The sequence below is a fragment of the Oncorhynchus keta genome, chromosome 11, assembly GCF_023373465.1.
Source record: "Oncorhynchus keta strain PuntledgeMale-10-30-2019 chromosome 11, Oket_V2, whole genome shotgun sequence".
NCBI classification, from domain to species: Eukaryota; Metazoa; Chordata; class Actinopteri; order Salmoniformes; family Salmonidae; genus Oncorhynchus; species Oncorhynchus keta.
The window spans coordinates 9,747,225-9,767,392 of NC_068431.1; the positions used below are offsets into that span (position 1 = coordinate 9,747,225).

Below are 20,168 nucleotides of genomic sequence, written 5' to 3' on the forward strand. Positions count from 1 at the left end.
CGGTTGCAGTCTTTCGTGGAAACTTAACCATGCATGATAAATAGCACCCCGTGCCAGAACATTCAGTCAGAGTGAGTGATTACATCATCGTGAGTAAACATGACACACAGGAGCAGTCTCCCGCTTCTATAGACAGACCAAGGGCACTTCATATCAACAAAAAAGTGTGCAGAGATAAATCATGAGGTGTATGATGTCATGAGGTAAATACAATATGAATAAAGGCACAACAGTACAGTTTCGTAATTTTTTTATTGACTATTAAGGTAAATATTACACATTAATACAGTAGAGTCACTATACGACATGTACTCTGGTTTTAACTCTTTTTGTTTTAGTATGTAAACAATTATACATGTATTTACCACTAAAAGGTCTGAGTTCTCGCTTTATGTTATCACCTAGTTCTTGGACTTGAGTATAAATAAGCGTACAGTCCTGTAGAGCCCTGCAGACCAAGAACAATTCATGTGGGGGCTTTTAAAGTCAAAATAATGGCTATACTAAGCAAAGAATGGATCCTGTTTAACAGGCAATCGGTTTGTTCATAGACGGTGATAAACAAGTTGCAGCCCACACTGGAGTCATCTTTTTAGTTAGGCACATCAAAACGGTGTCCGAACATCCAATTTCTCAGTTTCTGGACACTCCCTAGGTTAATATCTTTGTATATTATGTAATTATCTGGTTCTCTTAAACGTGTATGAGTCTTGTTATTAATGGTCCTACGCTTCAAATCCCTAGATGTGTTCAGTTGACGTGATTCAGGTGCACATTCCCAACGTGCGGGGCCCAAGTCCCAGGCCAGACCTGAAACGACACGTTTTCATCACTGAGTTACAAAACCACAACAGAGGAAGACTGAGTAATGGTGAAAATAAGTGAGGGATGTTGATGGGAGTGTTTACCTGCTGGGTTTCTGCAGTCTCTGCAGAGTTGGAGACCACATTCATGATGGGATTCCAGGCAGGGTCAGCGCTATGGAGCCCGTTGTACATGGGGCCCCCAGGGGCCTCTCCCATAGGAGGATGGGGAGGAATGATCGTCCCACCATACATTGACATTGGCAAACCCTAGAAAGGACAAAATAAAATAAAAACTGGTAAAAATATACATAAATATACATCTATACAAATATACATAAATATAAATCTATACAAATATACATACATACATACATACATACATACATCTATATCTATATAAATATACATAAATATATCTATATAAATATACAAAAATATATCTATATAAATATATGTTTTTGTGATAGTTCTTATTCGATCATTCCAACCACAAAATCTTTGCATCAACTATGTAGCCGTGTCTGTCCACTACCTTTGGGAAGTCCATGAAGTTGGTGGGCATGGGTTGATGGAAGGTGTTGGAGGGGTTCACGATGCCGGTGTCGTCCCTCTCCATGGCTTGGTGCTGGGAGAAGCCAGACGGCTGCTGTATCACGTGACCACCCATCAGGGGCTGAGACCAGCCTGACATCGCCTCTAAAGGTGGAGGGTAAGAGCAGGGGAGGACTGAGATTTTGGATCGTGTGAGAGTTCATCGTTATGTTCAAAAAAAACATTTACAATATATTTCAAAGCATTATGATAAACATCTTAAACCACTGACGATTAAAGATGATCAGTTCTACAACTATCCAATTCCTCTACAACTGTACACTAACCCGATCCACCCCTCTCCAAAAACACTCACCAGACGCGCTGCCCACGCCGAAGGACCAGATTCCTCCCTGTCCCACAGGCGGCGTGTAGCCGGCGGTGAGCATGGCGTGGTTCACGGAGCCCGTCTGGCGGATGCGTGCCAGGCGCTCAGTGCCAATGGGTGGGGGCACCTTGCGGTCCTGCTGGCTGTTGCTGCTGGGTTTAGCCTGAATCAGAGCCGTGGTCACCGTACAAAGAGGGGACGACACGGAGGACACCGGGGACTCACCTGAGGGGGGCGAAGGCTTGTTAACTTTCCAAATGTTTATCAGAGATAAACTTCAGATAAAATCACATGAAATCCTTTGATTTGGCTTAGTTTCATTTCTTTCTTTTACCAAAAAGTAGACATTGAAGCTACTTTGTTTGCAAAGAAAAACACTTTAGATCTATGAATGAACTGCCCTGTCCCATTCCCTGTCCCGCACCGCCCAGTCCCGCCCCCTTCCGCCCTGTCCCGCCCCGCGCCCTGTCCCATTCCCTGTCCCGCACCGCCCCCTCCCGCGCCGCCCCGTGCGCCGTCCCGCCCCGTGCCTTGTCCCGCCCCGTGCCCTGTCCCCTGTCCCGTGCCCTGTCCCGTGCCCTTACTGGAGGTGGAGGCACTCCAGGGGTGAGGGGAGAAATGCTGGCGGCTAAAGGAGGGGGTTCCCACCGGGGACGGACCCTGCAGGTACACTGCACTGCCAGAGATACTGGTGGCGAAGCTGGTCAGAGCAGCAGACGAAGAGATGGAGTTTCCCGACGGGTCCATGTGGTGCATGCCTGAAACAAAAGAGGTCAACTGACCTGGTTAAAATATTTAGACACAAACCACTAATAAACTGAACAAGTACGTCAATATAAACATGATTAGTGCTGCTTTGTGGAATCAGTGGAATTTGTTTCTCTGGAACAAAATTATTTTCTTGGGTTACAACATGGTTTTATTTCCTGCTGAGTGTGTGAGTGTGAGTGTGAGTGTGAGTGTGTGTGTAGTGGAGTCTATGGTCCTTGTTGCTTACCGATGGGACTGGTGACAATCCTCTGGGAATTGCAGCGGTACCCTGGAGCCTTGGAGCCGTCAGGAGCTGGCATCACCTTCTCCATCTGTCCCACGCCTCCCATGTAGGGCTGCTCCGGAGGGGTCCGAGCAGGCAGGTGACATGCTCCCCACACCTGATTGTTGCCCACCTGATTGCTGTCAAACATGCTGCTGAAATGGTTGAAGAGGGCGTTGGGGCCGTAGTTGGGGGGCAGCTGCTGGGTCTTGCCCCCGTGGCTGTGCATCTGGGAGCCGTTCGTCATGCCCATGGAAGGGGCTGCCATGCCCTGGTTGGTATACTGCTGCGGTTGTTTCTGGTGTTGCTCCTGGGAGGCTCCAGAGGATACACACACAGAATGGTGCTCCTGCCGAGATGTCCCAGCTGTCATGGGGTAGACCTGGGCCGAGGGCTGCACGCACAAGGGAGAAGGCTGTGCGTAGTGAGGTACAGTGCTGCCCCCTGCTGGTGCAGCGTGAGAGGAGGGCAGGTGGGAGCAGGGAGGCTGGGCGGCCTGGGGGCTGGGCTCTGTGCTGGGGGAGAAGGGGAGGGGCAGCTGCTGCTGTCGGCTGTCCGGCTGCTGGGAGGGCAGTGATGGAGGAGCCGTGGGAGGACCTGTGAAGTACATGGGGCCGTTGGAGCTCGATCCTTCCGACGCTCCATCTTGGACAGGTGCTGAATCTGGAGAGGACTTCTCTTTACCAGGCGTGGTGCCACCAGCAGGCTCCGGCTTGGAGACGGGCAGCTGCTGTGCAGACATGGCGATGGGCACGGAAGGGGAGGACGGAATAGAGGACATGGTGGAGGGTGCAGGGGCCAGCTGCGTGGCGGGAACGTTGCTCACTGTGGAAGTGACTGCTGTCATGCTGGTCGTCTTTGGTTCGCCAGAGAAGAGCTGCTTCCTGGCAGAGGAGGGCGTTGGGGTGCCGGAGGGGGCAGTGCTGGTGGGCGAGACGGTGGCTGCAGGAGCTACTGTAGAGGCAGGAGCTGTGTACTCCGGATGGGCGGCGGAGACAGGCGAGGGCCGGGGGGCAGTGCTCCCGTTGTGCTTGGGAGAGCTGTGAGTGCTGCCGGGGTTGACGGGCCGCACCGGGAACGGGCCCCAGGTGTTAGGCGATGGAGAAAAGGTGCCACCGAACTGTGCCATGGGCAGACGTGGGTGTCGGATGTGGTGCATGGTCTGGGCAGCCAGCAGGGCCAGGTGTGGGTTGGCATACGCCAGGGGCAGTGAAACAAAGGGGGGCCTCACCCCGGCGGACAGGTTCTTTCCCATCTTCCCTCCCTGCTGAGAGACCGGGGGGGTCTGGAAGGACACAGCGGACGACGGAAACACCGATGCCAGGCCCTTTGAGCCGGCCGCCATAGTGTTGGTGGCCCCTGTGGAGGTGGTGTAGGTGGAGCCCATCTTGGTGTTGGTACCAGGAGTGCGGATGTGATTTCTGGGTATTAGGTCCTCCAGCTCCTTGGCTGGGTCCTGGATCAGGGCGTTGATCAGTTGTACAGCGTGCCGAGTCGACTCTGTACCTCCTCTGAAGACCAAAGGGAGAGAAGCAGGTGAGTGTCTGACCTGGTGGTGATCAGTGTGCCGACCATACCTGGTGGTGATCAGTGTGCCGACCTTACCTGGTGGTGATCAGTGTGCCGACCTTACCTGGTGGTGATCAGTGTGCCGACCATACCTGGTGGTGATCAGTGTGCCGACCATACCTGGTGGTGATCACCATACCTGGTGGTGTGTGCCGACCATACCTGGTGGTGGTGATACCTGGTGGTGATCAGTGTGCCGACCATACCTGGTGGTGATCAGTGTGCCGACCATACCTGGTGGTGATCAGTGTGCCGACCATACCTGGTGGTGATCAGTGTGCCGACCATACCTGGTGGTGATCAGTGTGCCGACCATACCTGGTGGTGATCAGTGTGCCGACCATACCTGGTGGTGATCAGTGTGCCGACCATACCTGGTGGTGATCAGTGTGCCGACCATACCTGGTGGTGATCAGTGTGCCGACCATACCTGGTGGTGATCAGTGTGCCGACCATACCTGGTGGTGATCAGTGTGCCGACCATACCTGGTGGTGATCAGTGTGCCGACCATACCTGGTGGTGATCAGTGTGCCGACCATACCTAGTGGTGATCAGTGTGCCGACCATACCTAGTGGTGATCAGTGTGCCGACCATACCTGGTGGTGATCAGTGTGCCGACCATACCTGGTGGTGATCAGTGTGCCGACCATACCTAGTGGTGATCAGTGGGCCGACCATACCTAGTGGTGATCAGTGGGCCGACCTTACCTGATGGTGATCATCCTTTCTCCATTCTTGTCCTTCTGTTTGTCCACGTCGATATGAGCACCGGTCACGTCCTGAATGGCAGTGATGTTACAGCCACCTCTGCCCATGATCCGAGACACCACAGAGGCAGGCACCAATAACTTCTTAGATCTGACAGAAGACAAACAAGCCATTCCATTCATATCTGGGCCAAACGGCTGTACTTAAAAACTATGTAGTAGATACCAGGTGCAGTTGATTGTTAGTTGACAAGAAGTGACCGTTATAAATTCCGAACAAGAGGAAGGGAGATGCGGTACCCTCACTGCACTGTGTGGGTAAAGGTCACAGTAAACGTGAAAGGTAACCGTAACTACAGTAGCCATCGTTTGAGTTGAAGCCAACCCACCTCCGTACCACCTCTTTCCAGCCGTCTTCCCTCTTCTGGCCCCTCTTGGGGCTGGTGAGGTTCATCTTGCTGTTGGGCGAGGTGACCGGCACTGAAATGGTTTTGAAGGAGGGGGGAAGGGAGCTGGGCGCCAGGACGTTGATGCAGTCATGGAGTCTGAGAAGAAGAAGAAAAGAAACAGAATTCCCAGTGGTGTACTGTAGACAATTCACAAGTTTAGACTTAAGAATTCCCAGTTTGGACACTGCTTTTTAGCATTAAGACCTGGTCTCTTACTTCGGGTGTGGTTTGGAGATGCACACTGTGACCTTGTGGTCTCGGGAGCTGTGTCTCTTCTCAGGGACCGGCTGGGGCTGTTGGCTCACCCCCGAGAGAGCAGACGATGAAGACGAGGATGAGGAAGATGAAGAGGGCATGTCCGGTAGGTAGTTGAGCTCCTGGCTCTTGCCTCCGCTGCTGCTGCTCTCACTGTTGCAGTCGGTGCTGTCCAGGTTGTCTGAGTCGCTGCCACCCGGCACCCCGCCGCCCCTGGGCTCCCCGTGGATCTTGTTTTTGTCAGTCTTCTGCTGAGCCAGCACCACCTGGGGGTCCTGCAGGATGATGGGCTCCATGGTCTTGTTCTTCTTGTTGTTCTTGCGGTTGGTGCTGGACGTGGTCGCCACATTGGCTCGTTTCTTGGCGAAGGCGTTGGTGAAGGTGGCAGAGGTGGCAGAGATGCCGATGGTAGTGGTGGTGGTAGCGCTGGGCGGGTCAATGGGGACATCACCGTCTAAACAGAGCGTGAAATACAGAAGGTTATTCACCCTTATTTTACCATTGGGCGACTGAAACTACCAAAAGCACATTAATTAGAAAGATGTCGAGTGGCTTAGTCTCAGTTGAAATTTTTATTTTTTATTTTACCTTTATTTTACCAGGCAAGTCAGTTAAGAACAAACTCTTATTTTCAATGACAGCCTAGGAACAGTGGGTTAAATGCCTGTTCAGGGGCAGAACGACAGATTTGTACCTTGTCAGCTCGGGGATTCGAACTTGCAACCTTCCGGTTACTAGTCCAACGCTCTATCCACTAGGCTACCTGCCGCCCCTACACTCTAACCACTAGGCTACCCTGCCGCCTCTACACTCTAACCACTAGGCTACCTGCCGCCCCTACACTCTAACCACTAGGCTACCTGCCGCCCCTACACTAACCACTAGGCTACCTGCCGCCCCTACACTAACCACTAGGCTACCTGCCGCCCCTACACTCTAACCACTAGGCTACCTGCCGCCCCTACACTCTAACCACTAGGCCACCTGCCGCCCTACACTCTAACCACTAGGCTACCTGCCGCCCCTACACTCTAACCACTAGGCTACCCTGCCGCCCCTACACTAACCACTAGGCTACCTGCCGCCCCTACACTAACCACTAGGCTACCTGCCGCCCCTACACTCTAACCACTAGGCTACCTGCCCCCCTACACTCTAACCACTAGGCTACCTGCCGCCCTACACTCTAACCACTAGGCTACCTGCCGCCCCTACACTAACCACTAGGCTACCTGCCGCCCCTACACTCTAACCACTAGGCTACCTGCCGCCCCTACACTCTAACCACTAGGCTACCTGCCGCCCCTACACTCTAACCACTAGGCTACCTGCCGCCCCTACACTCTAACCACTAGGCTACCTGCCGCCCCTACACTCTAACCACTAGGCTACCTGCCGCCCCTACACTCTAACCACTAGGCTACCTGCCGCCCCTACACTCTAACCACTAGGCTACCCTGCCGCCCCTACACTCTAACCACTAGGCTACCTGCCCCCCTACACTCTAACCACTAGGCTACCCTGCCGCCCCTACACTCTAACCACTAGGCTACCCTGCCGCCCCTACACTCTAACCACTAGGCTACCTGCCCCCCTACACTCTAACCACTAGGCTACCTGCCCCCCTACACTCTAACCACTAGGCTACCTGCCGCCCCTACACTCTAACCACTAGGCTACCCTACCGCCCCTACACTCTAACCACTAGGCTACCTGCCCCCCTACACTCTAACCACTAGGCTACCTGCCCCCTACACTCTAACCACTAGGCTACCTGCCCCCTACACTCTAACCACTAGGCTACCTGCCCCCCTACACTCTAACCCCTAGGCTACCTGCCCCCCTACACTCTAACCACTAGGCTACCTGCCCCCTCTACACTCTAACCACTAGGCTACCTGCCCCCTCTACACTCTAACCACTAGGCTACCTGCCCCCCCTACACTCTAACCACTAGGCTACCTGCCCCCTCTACACTCTAACCACTAGGCTACCTGCCGCCCCTACACTCTAACCACTAGGCTACCTGCCCCTCTACACTCTAACCACTAGGCTACCTGCCCCCTCTACACTCTAACCACTAGGCTACCTGCCGCCCCTACACTCTAACCACTAGGCTACCTGCCGCCCCTACACTCTAACCACTAGGCTACCTGCCGCCCCTACACTCTAACCACTAGGCTACCTGCCCCCCTACACTCTAACCACTAGGCTACCTGCCCCTCTACACTCTAACCACTAGGCTACCTGCCGCCTCTACACTCTAACCACTAGGCTACCTGCCCCCCTACACTCTACCCACTAGGCTACCTGCCCCCTACACTCTAACCACTAGGCTACCTGTCCCCTCTACACTCTAACCACTAGGCTACCTGTCCTCTAACCACTACACTCTAACCACTAGGCTACCTGTCCCCTCTACACTCTAACCACTAGGCTGCCTGTCCCCTCTACACTCTAACCACTAGGCTGCCTGCCCCCTCTACACTCTAACCACTAGGCTACCTGCCCCCTACACTCTAACCACTAGGCTACCCTGCCGCCCCTACACTCTAACCACTAGGCTACCCTGCCGCCCCTACACTCTAACCACTAGGCTACCTGCCCCCTACACTCTAACCACTAGGCTACCTGCCCCCTACACTCTAACCACTAGGCTACCTGCCCCCCTACACTCTAACCACTAGGCTACCTGCCCCCTACACTCTAACCACTAGGCTACCTGTCCCCTCTACACTCTAACCACTAGGCTACCTGCCGCCCCTACACTCTAACCACTAGGCTACCTGCCCCCCTACACTCTAACCACTAGGCTACCTGCCCCCTACACTCTAACCACTAGGCTACCTGTCCCCTCTACACTCTAACCACTAGGCTACCTGCCGCCCCTACACTCTAACCACTAGGCTACCTGCCCCCTCTACACTCTAACCACTAGGCTACCTGCCTCCTCTACACTCTAACCACTAGGCTACCTGCCCCCTACACTCTAACCACTAGGCTACCTGTCCCCTCTACACTCTAACCACTAGGCTACCTGCCCCTCTACACTCTAACCACTAGGCTACCTGTCCCCTCTACACTCTAACCACTAGGCTACCTGCCCCCTATACACTCTAACCACTAGGCTACCTGCCTCCTCTACACTCTAACCACTAGGCTACCTGCCCCCTACACTCTAACCACTAGGCTACCTGTCCCCTCTACACTCTAACCACTAGGCTACCTGTCCCCTCTACACTCTAACCACTAGGCTACCTGCCGCCCCTACACTCTAACCACTAGGCTACCTGCCCCCCTACACTCTAACCACTAGGCTACCTGCCCCCTCTACACTCTAACCACTAGGCTACCTGCCGCCCCTATACTCTAACCACTAGGCTACCTAACCCTCTACACTCTAACCACTAGGCTACCTGCCCCCTCTACACTCTAACCACTAGGCTACCTAACCCTCTACACTCTAACCACTAGGCTACCTGCCGCCCCTACACTCTAACCACTAGGCTACCTGCCCCTCTACACTCTAACCACTAGGCTACCTAACCCTCTACACTCTAACCACTAGGCTACCTGCCGCCCCCTACACTCTAACCACTAGGCTACCTGCCCCCTCTACACTCTAACCACTAGGCTACCTAACCCCTCTACACTCTAACCACTAGGCTACCTACCCCCTCTACACTCTAACCACTAGGCTACCTGCCCCCTCTACACTCTAACCACTAGGCTACCTGCCGCCCCTACACTCTAACCACTAGGCTACCTGCCCCTCTACACTCTAACCACTAGGCTACCTGTCCCCTCTACACTCTAACCACTAGGCTACCTGTCCCCTCTACACTCTAACCACTAGGCTACCCTGCCGCCCCTACACTCTAACCACTAGGCTACCCTGCCGCCCCTACACTCTAACCACTAGGCTACCTGCCGCCCTACACTCTAACCACTAGGCTACCTGCCCCTCTACACTCTAACCACTAGGCTACCTACCCCCTCTACACTCTAACCACTAGGCTACCTGCCGCCCCTACACTCTAACCACTAGGCTACCTGCCCCCTCTACACTCTAACCACTAGGCTACCTGCCGCCCCTACACTCTAACCACTAGGCTACCTGCCCCCTCTACACTCTAACCACTAGGCTACCTGCCCCCTCTACACTCTAACCACTAGGCTACCTAACCCCTCTACACTCTAACCACTAGGCTACCCTGCCGCCCCTACACTCTAACCACTAGGCTACCTGCCGCCCCTACACTCTAACCACTAGGCTACCTGCCGCCCCTACACTCTAACCACTAGGCTACCTGCCGCCCTACACTCTAACCACTAGGCTACCTACCTCCTCTACACTCTAACCACTAGGCTACCTGCCCCCTCTACACTCTAACCACTAGGCTACCTGCCTCCTCTACACTCTAACCACTAGGCTACCTGCCTCCTCTACACTCTAACCACTAGGCTACCTGCCGCCCCTACACTCTAACCACTAGGCTACCTGCCGCCCCTACACTCTAACCACTAGGCTACCTGCCCCCCTACACTCTAACCACTAGGCTACCTGCCCCCTACACTCTAACCACTAGGCTACCTGCCGCCCCTACACTCTAACCACTAGGCTACCTACCTCCTCTACACTCTAACCACTAGGCTACCTACCTCTACACTCTAACCACTAGGCTACCTACCTCCTCTACACTCTAACCACTAGGCTACCTACCTCCTCTACACTCTAACCACTAGGCTACCTACCTCCTCTACACTCTAACCACTAGGCTACCTACCTCCTCTACACTCTAACCACTAGGCTACCTAACCCCTCTACACTCTAACCACTAGGCTACCTGCCCCCTACACTCTAACCACTAGGCTACCTACCTCCTCTACACTCTAACCACTAGGCTACCTACCGCCCCTACACTCTAACCACTAGGCTACCTACCGCCCCTACACTCTAACCACTAGGCTACCTACCGCCCCTACACTCTAACCACTAGGCTACCTACCGCCCCTACACTCTAACCACTAGGCTACCTACCTCCTCTACACTCTAACCACTAGGCTACCTACCCCCCTACACTCTAACCACTAGGCTACCCTGCCGCCCTACACTCTAACCACTAGGCTACCTACCCCCCCTACACTCTAACCACTAGGCTACCTGCCCCCTCTACACTCTAACCACTAGGCTACCTGCCCCCCCTACACTCTAACCACTAGGCTACCTAACCCCTCTACACTCTAACCACTAGGCTACCTGCCGCCCCTACACTCTAACCACTAGGCTACCTGCCCCCTCTACACTCTAACCACTAGGCTACCTAACCCCTCTACACTCTAACCACTAGGCTACCTAACCCCTCTACACTCTAACCACTAGGCTACCTGCCCCCTCTACACTCTAACCACTAGGCTACCTAACCCCTCTACACTCTAACCACTAGGCTACCTGCCGCCCCTACACTCTAACCACTAGGCTACCTGCCCCTCTACACTCTAACCACTAGGCTACCTGCCGCCCCTACACTCTAACCACTAGGCTACCTAACCCCTCTACACTCTAACCACTAGGCTACCTGCCGCCCCTACACTCTAACCACTAGGCTACCTGCCCCCTACACTCTAACCACTAGGCTACCTGCCCCCTCTACACTCTAACCACTAGGCTACCTGTCCCCTCTACACTCTAACCACTAGGCTACCTGTCCCCTCTACACTCTAACCACTAGGCTACCTGTCCCCTCTACACTCTAACCACTAGGCTACCCTGCCGCCCTACACTCTAACCACTAGGCTACCCTGCCGCCCCTACACTCTAACCACTAGGCTACCTGCCGCCCCTACACTCTAACCACTAGGCTACCTGCCGCCCCTACACTCTAACCACTAGGCTACCTGCCGCCCTACACTCTAACCACTAGGCTACCTGCCGCCCCTACACTCTAACCACTAGGCTACCTGCCTCCTCTACACTCTAACCACTAGGCTACCTGCCGCCTCTACACTCTAACCACTAGGCTACCTGCCTCCTCTACACTCTAACCACTAGGCTACCTGCCGCCCCTACACTCTAACCACTAGGCTACCTGCCGCCCCTACACTCTAACCACTAGGCTACCTGCCTCCTCTACACTCTAACCACTAGGCTACCTGCCGCCCCTACACTCTAACCACTAGGCTACCTGCCGCCCCTACACTCTAACCACTAGGCTACCTGCCGCCCCTACACTCTAACCACTAGGCTACCTGCCATCCCTACACTCTAACCACTAGACTACCTGCCCCCTACACTCTAACCACTAGGCTACCTGCCGCCCCTACACTCTAACCACTAGGCTACCTACCTCCTCTACACTCTAACCACTAGTCTACCTGCCTCCTCTACACTCTAACCACTAGTCTACCTACCTCCTCTACACTCTAACCACTAGGCTACCTACCTCCTCTACACTCTAACCACTAGGCTACCTACCTCCTCTACACTCTAACCACTAGGCTACCTAACCCCTCTACACTCTAACCACTAGGCTACCTGCCCCCCTACACTCTAACCACTAGGCTACCTACCTCCTCTACACTCTAACCACTAGGCTACCTACCGCCCCTACACTCTAACCACTAGGCTACCCTGCCGCCTCTACACTCTAACCACTAGGCTACCTACCGCCCCTACACTCTAACCACTAGGCTACCTACCGCCCCTACACTCTAACCACTAGGCTACCCTGCCGCTCTACACTCTAACCACTAGGCCACCTACCGCCCCTACACTCTAACCACTAGGCTACCTGCCTCCTCTACACTCTAACCACTAGGCTACCTACCGCCCCTACACTCTAACCACTAGGCTACCTACCTCCTCTACACTCTAACCACTAGGCTACCTGCCGCCCCCTACACTCTAACCACTAGGCTACCTACCGCCCCTACACTCTAACCACTAGGCTACCTACCTCCTCTACACTCTAACCACTAGGCTACCTACCGCCCTACACTCTAACCACTAGGCTACCCTGCCGCCTCTACACTCTAACCACTAGGCTACCTACCGCCCCTACACTCTAACCACTAGGCTACCTACCTCCTCTACACTCTAACCACTAGGCTACCTACCGCCCTACACTCTAACCACTAGGCTACCTACCTCCTCTACACTCTAACCACTAGGCTACCTACCGCCCCTACACTCTAACCACTAGGCTACCTACCGCCCTACACTCTAACCACTAGGCTACCTAACCCCTCTACACTCTAACCACTAGGCTACCTAACCCCTCTACACTCTAACCACTAGGCTACCTGCCGCTCCATATGATATGAGCACGTCATTATTTCAGTTAATTTGACAGATTATTTTATGTTCCAAACTATTTTAAATTAACTGACTTGAATATCCTTTAATTCACACAGACAGAGACCTTGGCCGCCGGAGCCCGCGCCAGGCTATAAGAGGCTGTTCGGGTGCTGGGTTAGTCTAATAGAGGCTGTTCAGGTGCTGGGTTAGTCTAATAGAGGCTGTTCAGGTGCTGGGTTAGTCTAATAGAGGCTGTTCAGGTGCTGGGTTAGTCTAATAGAGGCTGTTCGGGTGCTGGGTTAGTCTAATAGAGGCTGTTCGGGTGCTGGGTTAGTCTAATAGAGGCTGTTCGGGTGCTGGGTTAGTCTAATAGAGGCTGTTCGGGTGCTGGGTTAGTCTAATAGAGGCTGTTCAGGTGCTGGGTTAGTCTAATAGAGGCTGTTCGGGTGCTGGGTTAGTCTAATAGGAGGCTGTTCGGGTGCTGGGTTAGTCTAATAGAGGCTGTTCGGGTGCTGGGTTAGTCTAATAGAGGCTGTTCGGGTGCTGGGTTAGTCTAATAGAGGCTGTTCGGGTGCTGGGTTAGTCTAATAGAGGCTGTTCAGGTGCTGGGTTAGTCTAATAGAGGCTGTTCAGGTGCTGGGTTAGTCTAATAGAGGCTGTTCAGGTGCTGGGTTAGTCTAATAGAGGCTGTTCGGGTGCTGGGTTAGTCTAATAGAGGCTGTTCGGGTGCTGGGTTAGTCTAATAGAGGCTGTTCGGGTGCTGGGTTAGTCTAATAGAGGCTGTTCGGGTGCTGGGTTAGTCTAATAGAGGCTGTTCGGGTGCTGGGTTAGTCTAATAGAGGCTGTTCGGGTGCTGGGTTAGTCTAATAGAGGCTGTTCGGGTGCTGGGTTAGTCTAATAGAGGCTGTTCGGGTGCTGGGTTAGTCTAATAGAGGCTGTTCAGGTACAGGGTTAGTCTAATAGAGGCTGTTCAGGTACAGCTAGTAAAAAGGTGGTTACCTTCAGAGGAGTCTTGGTCCTCTAACTCCTCTTTTACTTTGGCCTCCTCTTCCTCCTCTTCCTCCTCCTCCTCTTCCTCCCCCTCCAGCTTCCTCTTCTGATCTTCCTTCTTCTTCTTGCGTTTCTCCTTACGCTTCTCACGCTTAGCGGCCAGGGCTTGCTTCTTACTCTCTTCCCTGGACTGTACACCCAAAGAAAAAAAACAAGAAAAAAACTGGATGATTACAAGCCAGAGAATGCATCCCAAATGGAACCATATTCTCTATATAGTGCACTACCTTTTAGCCTAGAACCCTACGGGAACAGGGTTCCATAGTGCACGCAACATCTACAGAGAGCTGTAAATCCATACAAATACATGAGGAGCAGAAGGTTGTGTTGGGTGGAAAAGTAATTTTACCTTCTCCAAGTCCAGCTCCTTCAGCAGAATGCTGGCGTTCTTGTTGGCCTCTGCTGCCTGCTGGTCTTTGGCTTTGACAATGGTCTCCATGCACTGGTGACATTTCTTCAGCAGGTCCTAGGAGGAGTACGAGACAAAAATGTACTGTTGAACCGCACTTCCTTTCAGAAAAATAAAAAGTTTACCCTTTGTCATCTTCTAAAAATGTACCCATCCCCCTTTTCTCCTCAATTTTGTCATATCCAATTGGTAGTTACAGTCTTGTCCCATCGCTGCAACTCCCGTACGGACTCAGGAGAGGCAAAGGTCGAGAGCCGTGAGTCCTCCGAAACACAACCCTGCCAAGCCGCACTGCTTCTTGACACAATGCCCACTTTAACCCGGAAGCCAGCCGCACCAATGTGTCGGAGGAAACACCGTACCGCTGCCTCGTGTCTCCCGGTCACGACGCAGCCTAGTATCGAACCAGGATCTGTAGTAACACAGCTTGCACTGCCTTAGACCGCTGCACCACACGGGAGACCCCCTTTGTCATTTTCAATTAATGTGTTGTTGGTCTTGTCTGTTTCAGCTTGTCTTGTCTGTTTCAGCTTACCTTGTCCGTGATGGTGGCAATGTATCTCATGCACTCTATGTCCGAGGGGAACTGGTTGACCTCCTTGACCAGGTACTGAACCACCTTCACATGGCCCTGTGAGACAGAGTTCAGAGGTCAGCCTCCTGGGATTATTATACATACAATTCCATTTACACTCCACCGGGGTCGTTAGCTAAGAACAGGAAATGAACAATTTACTTAAAGGAGCAAGTGACTAGTGTTTAATCACAGTTTAGTTTCATACCACAGGAGGTTGGTGGCACCTTAATTGGGGAGGATGAGCTTGTTGTAATGGTTAGAGCGAATTAAGTGGAATGGTATCAAATACAACAAACAGGTGTTTCCATGTGTTTGATTTCATTCCATTCGCTCCGTTCCAGCCATTATTTTGAGCCGTCCTCCCTCAGCAGCCTCCGCTATTTCATGTGTGTGTGTGTGTGTGTGTGTGTGTGTACCACCTTGCGGAAGGCAGCCATGAGAGGTGTGATCTTGCGGTTGTCTGCTGCGTCGACATCGGTCCCAGCCTGCACCAGCAGCTGCACCACGTCAAAATGGCCGCCGTTGGCCGCCAGCCACAGGGGAGTGTTTCCCTTCTTATTGCGCACGTCAATGTGAGCACCTCTGTGAGAAGGACAACAGGCTGAGTAGAGGGAGGAAGAGAGACTGGAGAGGAATGATATTCTGACTGAAAGGTTCTTCTCACGGTCATATTTGTACATTAAAAGATGTAATTACCGGTTGATTAGGAGCTCACAGAACTTGTAGTGGCCCTTGTCTGCAGCGATGGTGAGCGCGGTGTCTCGGGAGGAGGGAACGGGTGGGGCGTTGACGTCAGCGCTCTTATCCAGCAGCACCCGCCCTACCTCAGCATAGCCACCCGAGGCCGCCTCCATGAGGGGTGTCAGCCCAGTCTGAGAGAGAACGCATAATGGGTCAGTGAGACTGCACACCACACAGACCAACACCAGAACATAATTTCTAATGTCTTTGACACAAGCCCAGACAACATGATGACATGTCAGGTTCCAGCTGCTACCACCTTGGCGCGGTGCTCCACGTTGGCCTTGCGGTCCAGCAGCAGACTGACCACCTCCGCCCGTCCCTGGAAGCAGGCCAGGGTCAGCGCCGTGTTGCGGTTAGTCTCGATCTGAGCGTTGATGTCTGAGCCCATGTCCAGCAGCAGCTTGACCGCTGGGACGTGGCCGTTCATGGCCGCCAGCATCAGAGGAGAGATACCCAGCTTACTCCCAGTCCTGAGGGGGACAGACAGGGCGAGGGGGACAGACAGGGCGAGGGGGTGATTATACAAACTGTTAAGATTGGGACAGAGGCACAGCCTGCACAAACTGTGGCATGGAGGGCTGGTTGTGGATACCTGGAGTTGATTTCAGCTCCAGCGTTGAGGAGGATCTTGATGATGTTGACGAAGCCCCCCGAGGCGGCCAGGCTGAGCGGAGTGTAGTCTGAAACGTTACGGTGCTCCTTGTTGGCCCCGCGCAGCAGCAACAGCTCCACCACCTGGAGTGAATGGACCACAGGTTAGTCAATCCACAGAGCAGCCTATTGGTGGAAATGACCAGTAGCCCAACCAATGGACGAAGAGATTGAGAGGATTGGCCAGAACAAGCCGCTGTGTTGAATCTCTACACATATTTTTAAACTCAATGAGCTGGAAATGAATTAAATCTGCACAGCATCTTGCTAAAGCCAATTCATATCCAACATAAGCTGTTTGAGTCTACTTTAAGGAAATATCCTACGCCAACCTTTATTATATTGATAATTAGATTCTAGAGCAAATTGAAAGAAAATGAATTATTACCAGGTTGAAATCACTTTTTCTTTCAGTTTCCTTGTTTCTTGTATCGGCTATAGAAAATGAGCACGTTTAAATGTATTAGTTGGTTTACGGATTACATTAATAGTAATCTGGCCCCCAAAACCCGTTTTATTCTGTCTACAAGGAAGGTAACGAACAGAGGACATGTTTCCAATGACTTGTTCAATCACATGCAGCTCAGATAATGTTTTGTAGACAAAGAGATAAAAGGAGTGAAATGATATAAGAAATCCAGAAAAAGGGTGAAGAAAGACGCTGTTAGAAATATTTAAAAAATAAACAGAGATCCACATGTGGTGGTTCCTGGGGCTCCATCTTCTTACAATGTCTGATATTGTAGCTAAATCTAATTTACAAATTATATTGATTAAATTCTGGACATTAGACTTATGTCTTAGGCCGACATGGTATTTTGGGTCGATGTAGCCTTAATGTAGCATATAGTATGTTCGATGCAATAAATTAGAGCTGTTTCCCTGCGAATGCGTTTGCAATTGCATGAATGCTAGTGTTGGGACTCCTGGGGTTAGCGTGCTGTTAGAGTGCTGTGGGAAAGTGGCTACGCTAAAATGTCTCGCTTTACGGCACTGCCTCGTCCTGTTGTTCACACAAAATATAACAAGCAGAGCAGCACCTCCTGTCTTCCTCCAGAGCAGGCCAGGGAGAGAGGAGTGTCTTTGGTTCTCTCCGACTGGGCTTCGATGTCCCCTCCTTTATCCAGCAGGATCTCCACCACGCCAACATGACCCGCTGTGGCAGCCAGGATCAGAGGAGTGAAACCTGGGGACAGATGGTTAGAGACATTTCGATTTACTCTCCAACATACTAAGGATGGGCATGAATACTCGACTGCTCGAACCGACAAAGGTCAATCTTTAACCAGAGATAAAAAATGTAAAAACTTTCTAAATACTGTTAAACTATTTTGTGAAATGTGCTTTCTGGGGGGGCAAGTAAAATAGTCCAAATTATATATATTTTTGTCTTTAAAATTAATTTGCTTCCACTCTAGTGTTCCATGTGTACATGTGCGTTTGCGTGGCACAACAAAAGAAACCAAGCCAGGCATCCAAGTTCTTCCAAATTCCCTTTCCCCTCCATGTCTCATTCACCCAATTGCGTTCCGACCGCTTCCTACGCGCCAGGTGCTGAGTGCTCACAAGCTCCCGTTTAGTCAGACAGAAATAAACACCTAGAAAAACGTATCGAACTGCTACATTTCTTGCCAAAAGATGACAGTTTAATCCTGAAGTAGGAAACGGTGTCCCAACAAACAGCTGCAGTTTTGGAATCATTGCTACCCATCTATTTTCTACTGTGCCGTTTAGAATTGGTTAGCATGACATTTTCTACATGCAATTATTCTTCAGAAGAACTGTATAAAAAAATAATAATAAAAGCAACACACCAATAAAACCCCTTTCTTAAAATTAAAATGTTGCTAAAAGTAATTAAGAAATAAGTGGACGGTGTTCGACGAACGCGAGTCGAGGTTCAATGGTGGGAGGGTGCTTTGCTGGTGACACGGTCTCATTCATTTAGAATTCAAGGCACACTTAACCAGCATGCTGCAGCGATACGCCATCCCATCTGAGCTTAGTGGGACTATCATTTATTTTTCAACAGGACAATGACCCAAAACACCTCCAGGCTATTTTACCAAGAATTAGAGTGATTTGAGTGCTGCATCAGATGACCTGGCCTCCACAATCATCCGATGACAGAACTCCAGAGTTCCTCTGTGGAGATGGCAGAACCTTCCAGAAGGACAACCATCTCTGCAGCACTCCACCAATCAGGCCGTTATGGTAGAGTGGCCAAACGGCAGCCACTCCTCAGTAGAAGGCACATGACAGCCCACTTGGAGTTTGCCAAAAGGCACCTAAAGGACTCTCAGACAACGAGAAACTAGATTCTCTGGTCTGATGAAACCAAGATTCAACACTTTGGCTTGAATGCCAAGCATCACGTCTGGAGGAACCCTGGCACCATCCCTACGGTGAAGCATGGTGGTGGCAGCATCATGCTGTGGGGATGTTTTTCAGCGGCAGGGACTGGGAGACTAATCAGGATCAAGGGAAAGATGAACGAAGCAAAGTACTGAGATCCTTGATGAAAACCTGCTCCAGAGCACTCAGGACTTCAGATTGGGGCGAAGGTTCACCTTCCAACAGGAAAATGGCCCTAAGCACACAGCCAAGACAAAGCAGGAGTGGCTTCGGGACAAGTCTCTGAATGTCCTTGAGTGGCCCAGCCAGAGCCCGGACTTGAATTAGATCTAACATCCCCTGGAGAGACCTGAAAATAGTTGTGCAGCGACAGTCCCCAACCTGACAGAAATGGAAAGGATCTACAGAGAAGAATGGGAGAAGCTCCCCAAATACAGGTGTGCCAAGCTTGTAGTGTCATACCAAAGACAACTCAAGGATGTAATCGCTGCCAAAGGTGCTTCAACAAAGTACTGAGTAAAGGCTCTGAATACTTATGGAAATGTGATACCCGTTTTTGCTTTGTCATTATGGATGTGTTCTCTGTAATGGTTAGGATAAATTGGAATTTGTCACGCACTGTTGGCATAGGCCTATAGACCAATGTGCACATATGTATTTTGAGTACATGCCTTGTGTTCAAATAATATTTTTCATTTAAGTACTTAGAAAATAAATCCTGCCAGGACTCAAACAGTGAAAAGGGGAAAGAAAATAAATAAATGTAAAAATTTTTTTTTTTACATTTCTTTTATTTTTTAAAATCGGTCAAATGCCCATCCGTTAAATCTAGTCATCCAATCAGTTTCCAACCATACAGATGGACTCCCACTTCTAAACACAAATTATCAAGTTCCCTGATAATTGATCCCAACATGTTTTTTTTTTTATTGCTACAAAACATTTTAAAAAAGAGAAAGTATGGGAGTTGTGTACCTTTCTTATCCCGATGCTCGATGTTAGACCCGCGGGCGACGAGCACCGACACCAGCTCCTCGTGACCGCCGGCACAGGCCAGCGTCAGAGCGGTGTCGTGATTACTCTCCGTCTGACAAGAGATACAGGCGGGTGTTATTTTCCTGACCAGACAAGACCAGACAAATCCGTCTACTATTAAACTAGCGTGTTATTGTTTTTTTTTGTGTTTTTTTTTTTTCTTCATTTAACCCTTTTTTCTCCCCAATTTCATGGTATCCAATTGTTTTAGTAGCTACCATCTTGTCTCATCACTACAACTCCCGTACAGGCTCGGGAGAGACGAAGGTAGAAAGTCATGCGTCCCTCCGATACACAACCCAACCAAGCC

At 51.5% G+C, this 20,168-nt stretch overlaps 1 protein-coding gene and 2 long non-coding RNA genes across 10 annotated transcripts in view; all 3 read right to left on the reverse strand.

Moving 5' to 3' along the window:
• Positions 1 to 233: 233 nt before the first annotated feature.
• LOC118390636 (ankyrin repeat domain-containing protein 17-like) overlaps positions 234 to 20,168 on the reverse strand; it is a 51,485-nt gene continuing 31,550 nt past the window's right edge. For 3 of the 6 annotated variants that reach the window (XM_052529376.1, XM_052529378.1, XM_052529377.1), the window contains exons 17-34: positions 19,799 to 19,910; positions 17,509 to 17,654; positions 16,410 to 16,552; positions 16,074 to 16,287; positions 15,770 to 15,945; positions 15,493 to 15,655; positions 15,032 to 15,127; positions 14,437 to 14,553; positions 14,037 to 14,217; positions 5,702 to 6,194; positions 5,426 to 5,581; positions 5,038 to 5,187; positions 2,723 to 4,269; positions 2,310 to 2,483; positions 1,714 to 1,950; positions 1,339 to 1,532; positions 909 to 1,073; positions 234 to 810 (exon numbers count right to left, since the gene is read on the reverse strand). In XM_052529376.1, coding sequence (XP_052385336.1) covers positions 751 to 810; positions 909 to 1,073; positions 1,339 to 1,532; positions 1,714 to 1,950; positions 2,310 to 2,483; positions 2,723 to 4,269; positions 5,038 to 5,187; positions 5,426 to 5,581; positions 5,702 to 6,194; positions 14,037 to 14,217; positions 14,437 to 14,553; positions 15,032 to 15,127; positions 15,493 to 15,655; positions 15,770 to 15,945; positions 16,074 to 16,287; positions 16,410 to 16,552; positions 17,509 to 17,654; positions 19,799 to 19,910 — 4,524 coding nt within the window. In that variant the 3' untranslated portion in view covers positions 234 to 750. The remainder of the gene's footprint in view (positions 811 to 908; positions 1,074 to 1,338; positions 1,533 to 1,713; positions 1,951 to 2,309; positions 2,484 to 2,722; positions 4,270 to 5,037; positions 5,188 to 5,425; positions 5,582 to 5,701; positions 6,195 to 14,036; positions 14,218 to 14,436; positions 14,554 to 15,031; positions 15,128 to 15,492; positions 15,656 to 15,769; positions 15,946 to 16,073; positions 16,288 to 16,409; positions 16,553 to 17,508; positions 17,655 to 19,798; positions 19,911 to 20,168) is intronic. The other 3 variants (XM_052529379.1, XM_052529381.1, XM_052529380.1) reach the window with 1 other exon arrangement.
• Positions 4,272 to 5,006, reverse strand: LOC127933063 (uncharacterized). 3 transcript variants are annotated; one of them, XR_008147075.1, is made up of 3 exons: positions 4,926 to 5,006; positions 4,506 to 4,869; positions 4,272 to 4,419 (listed from the first exon to the last, which is right to left on the reverse strand). It is a non-coding gene; the product is annotated as an uncharacterized LOC127933063 (long non-coding RNA). The 3 variants fall into 3 exon arrangements; XR_008147074.1 differs by having other exon boundaries at positions 4,278 to 4,447; XR_008147076.1 differs by having other exon boundaries at positions 4,283 to 4,335.
• On the reverse strand, positions 6,210 to 12,012 carry LOC127933064 (uncharacterized). The gene is made up of 3 exons (XR_008147077.1): positions 11,734 to 12,012; positions 6,943 to 7,164; positions 6,210 to 6,724 (listed from the first exon to the last, which is right to left on the reverse strand). It is a non-coding gene; the product is annotated as an uncharacterized LOC127933064 (long non-coding RNA).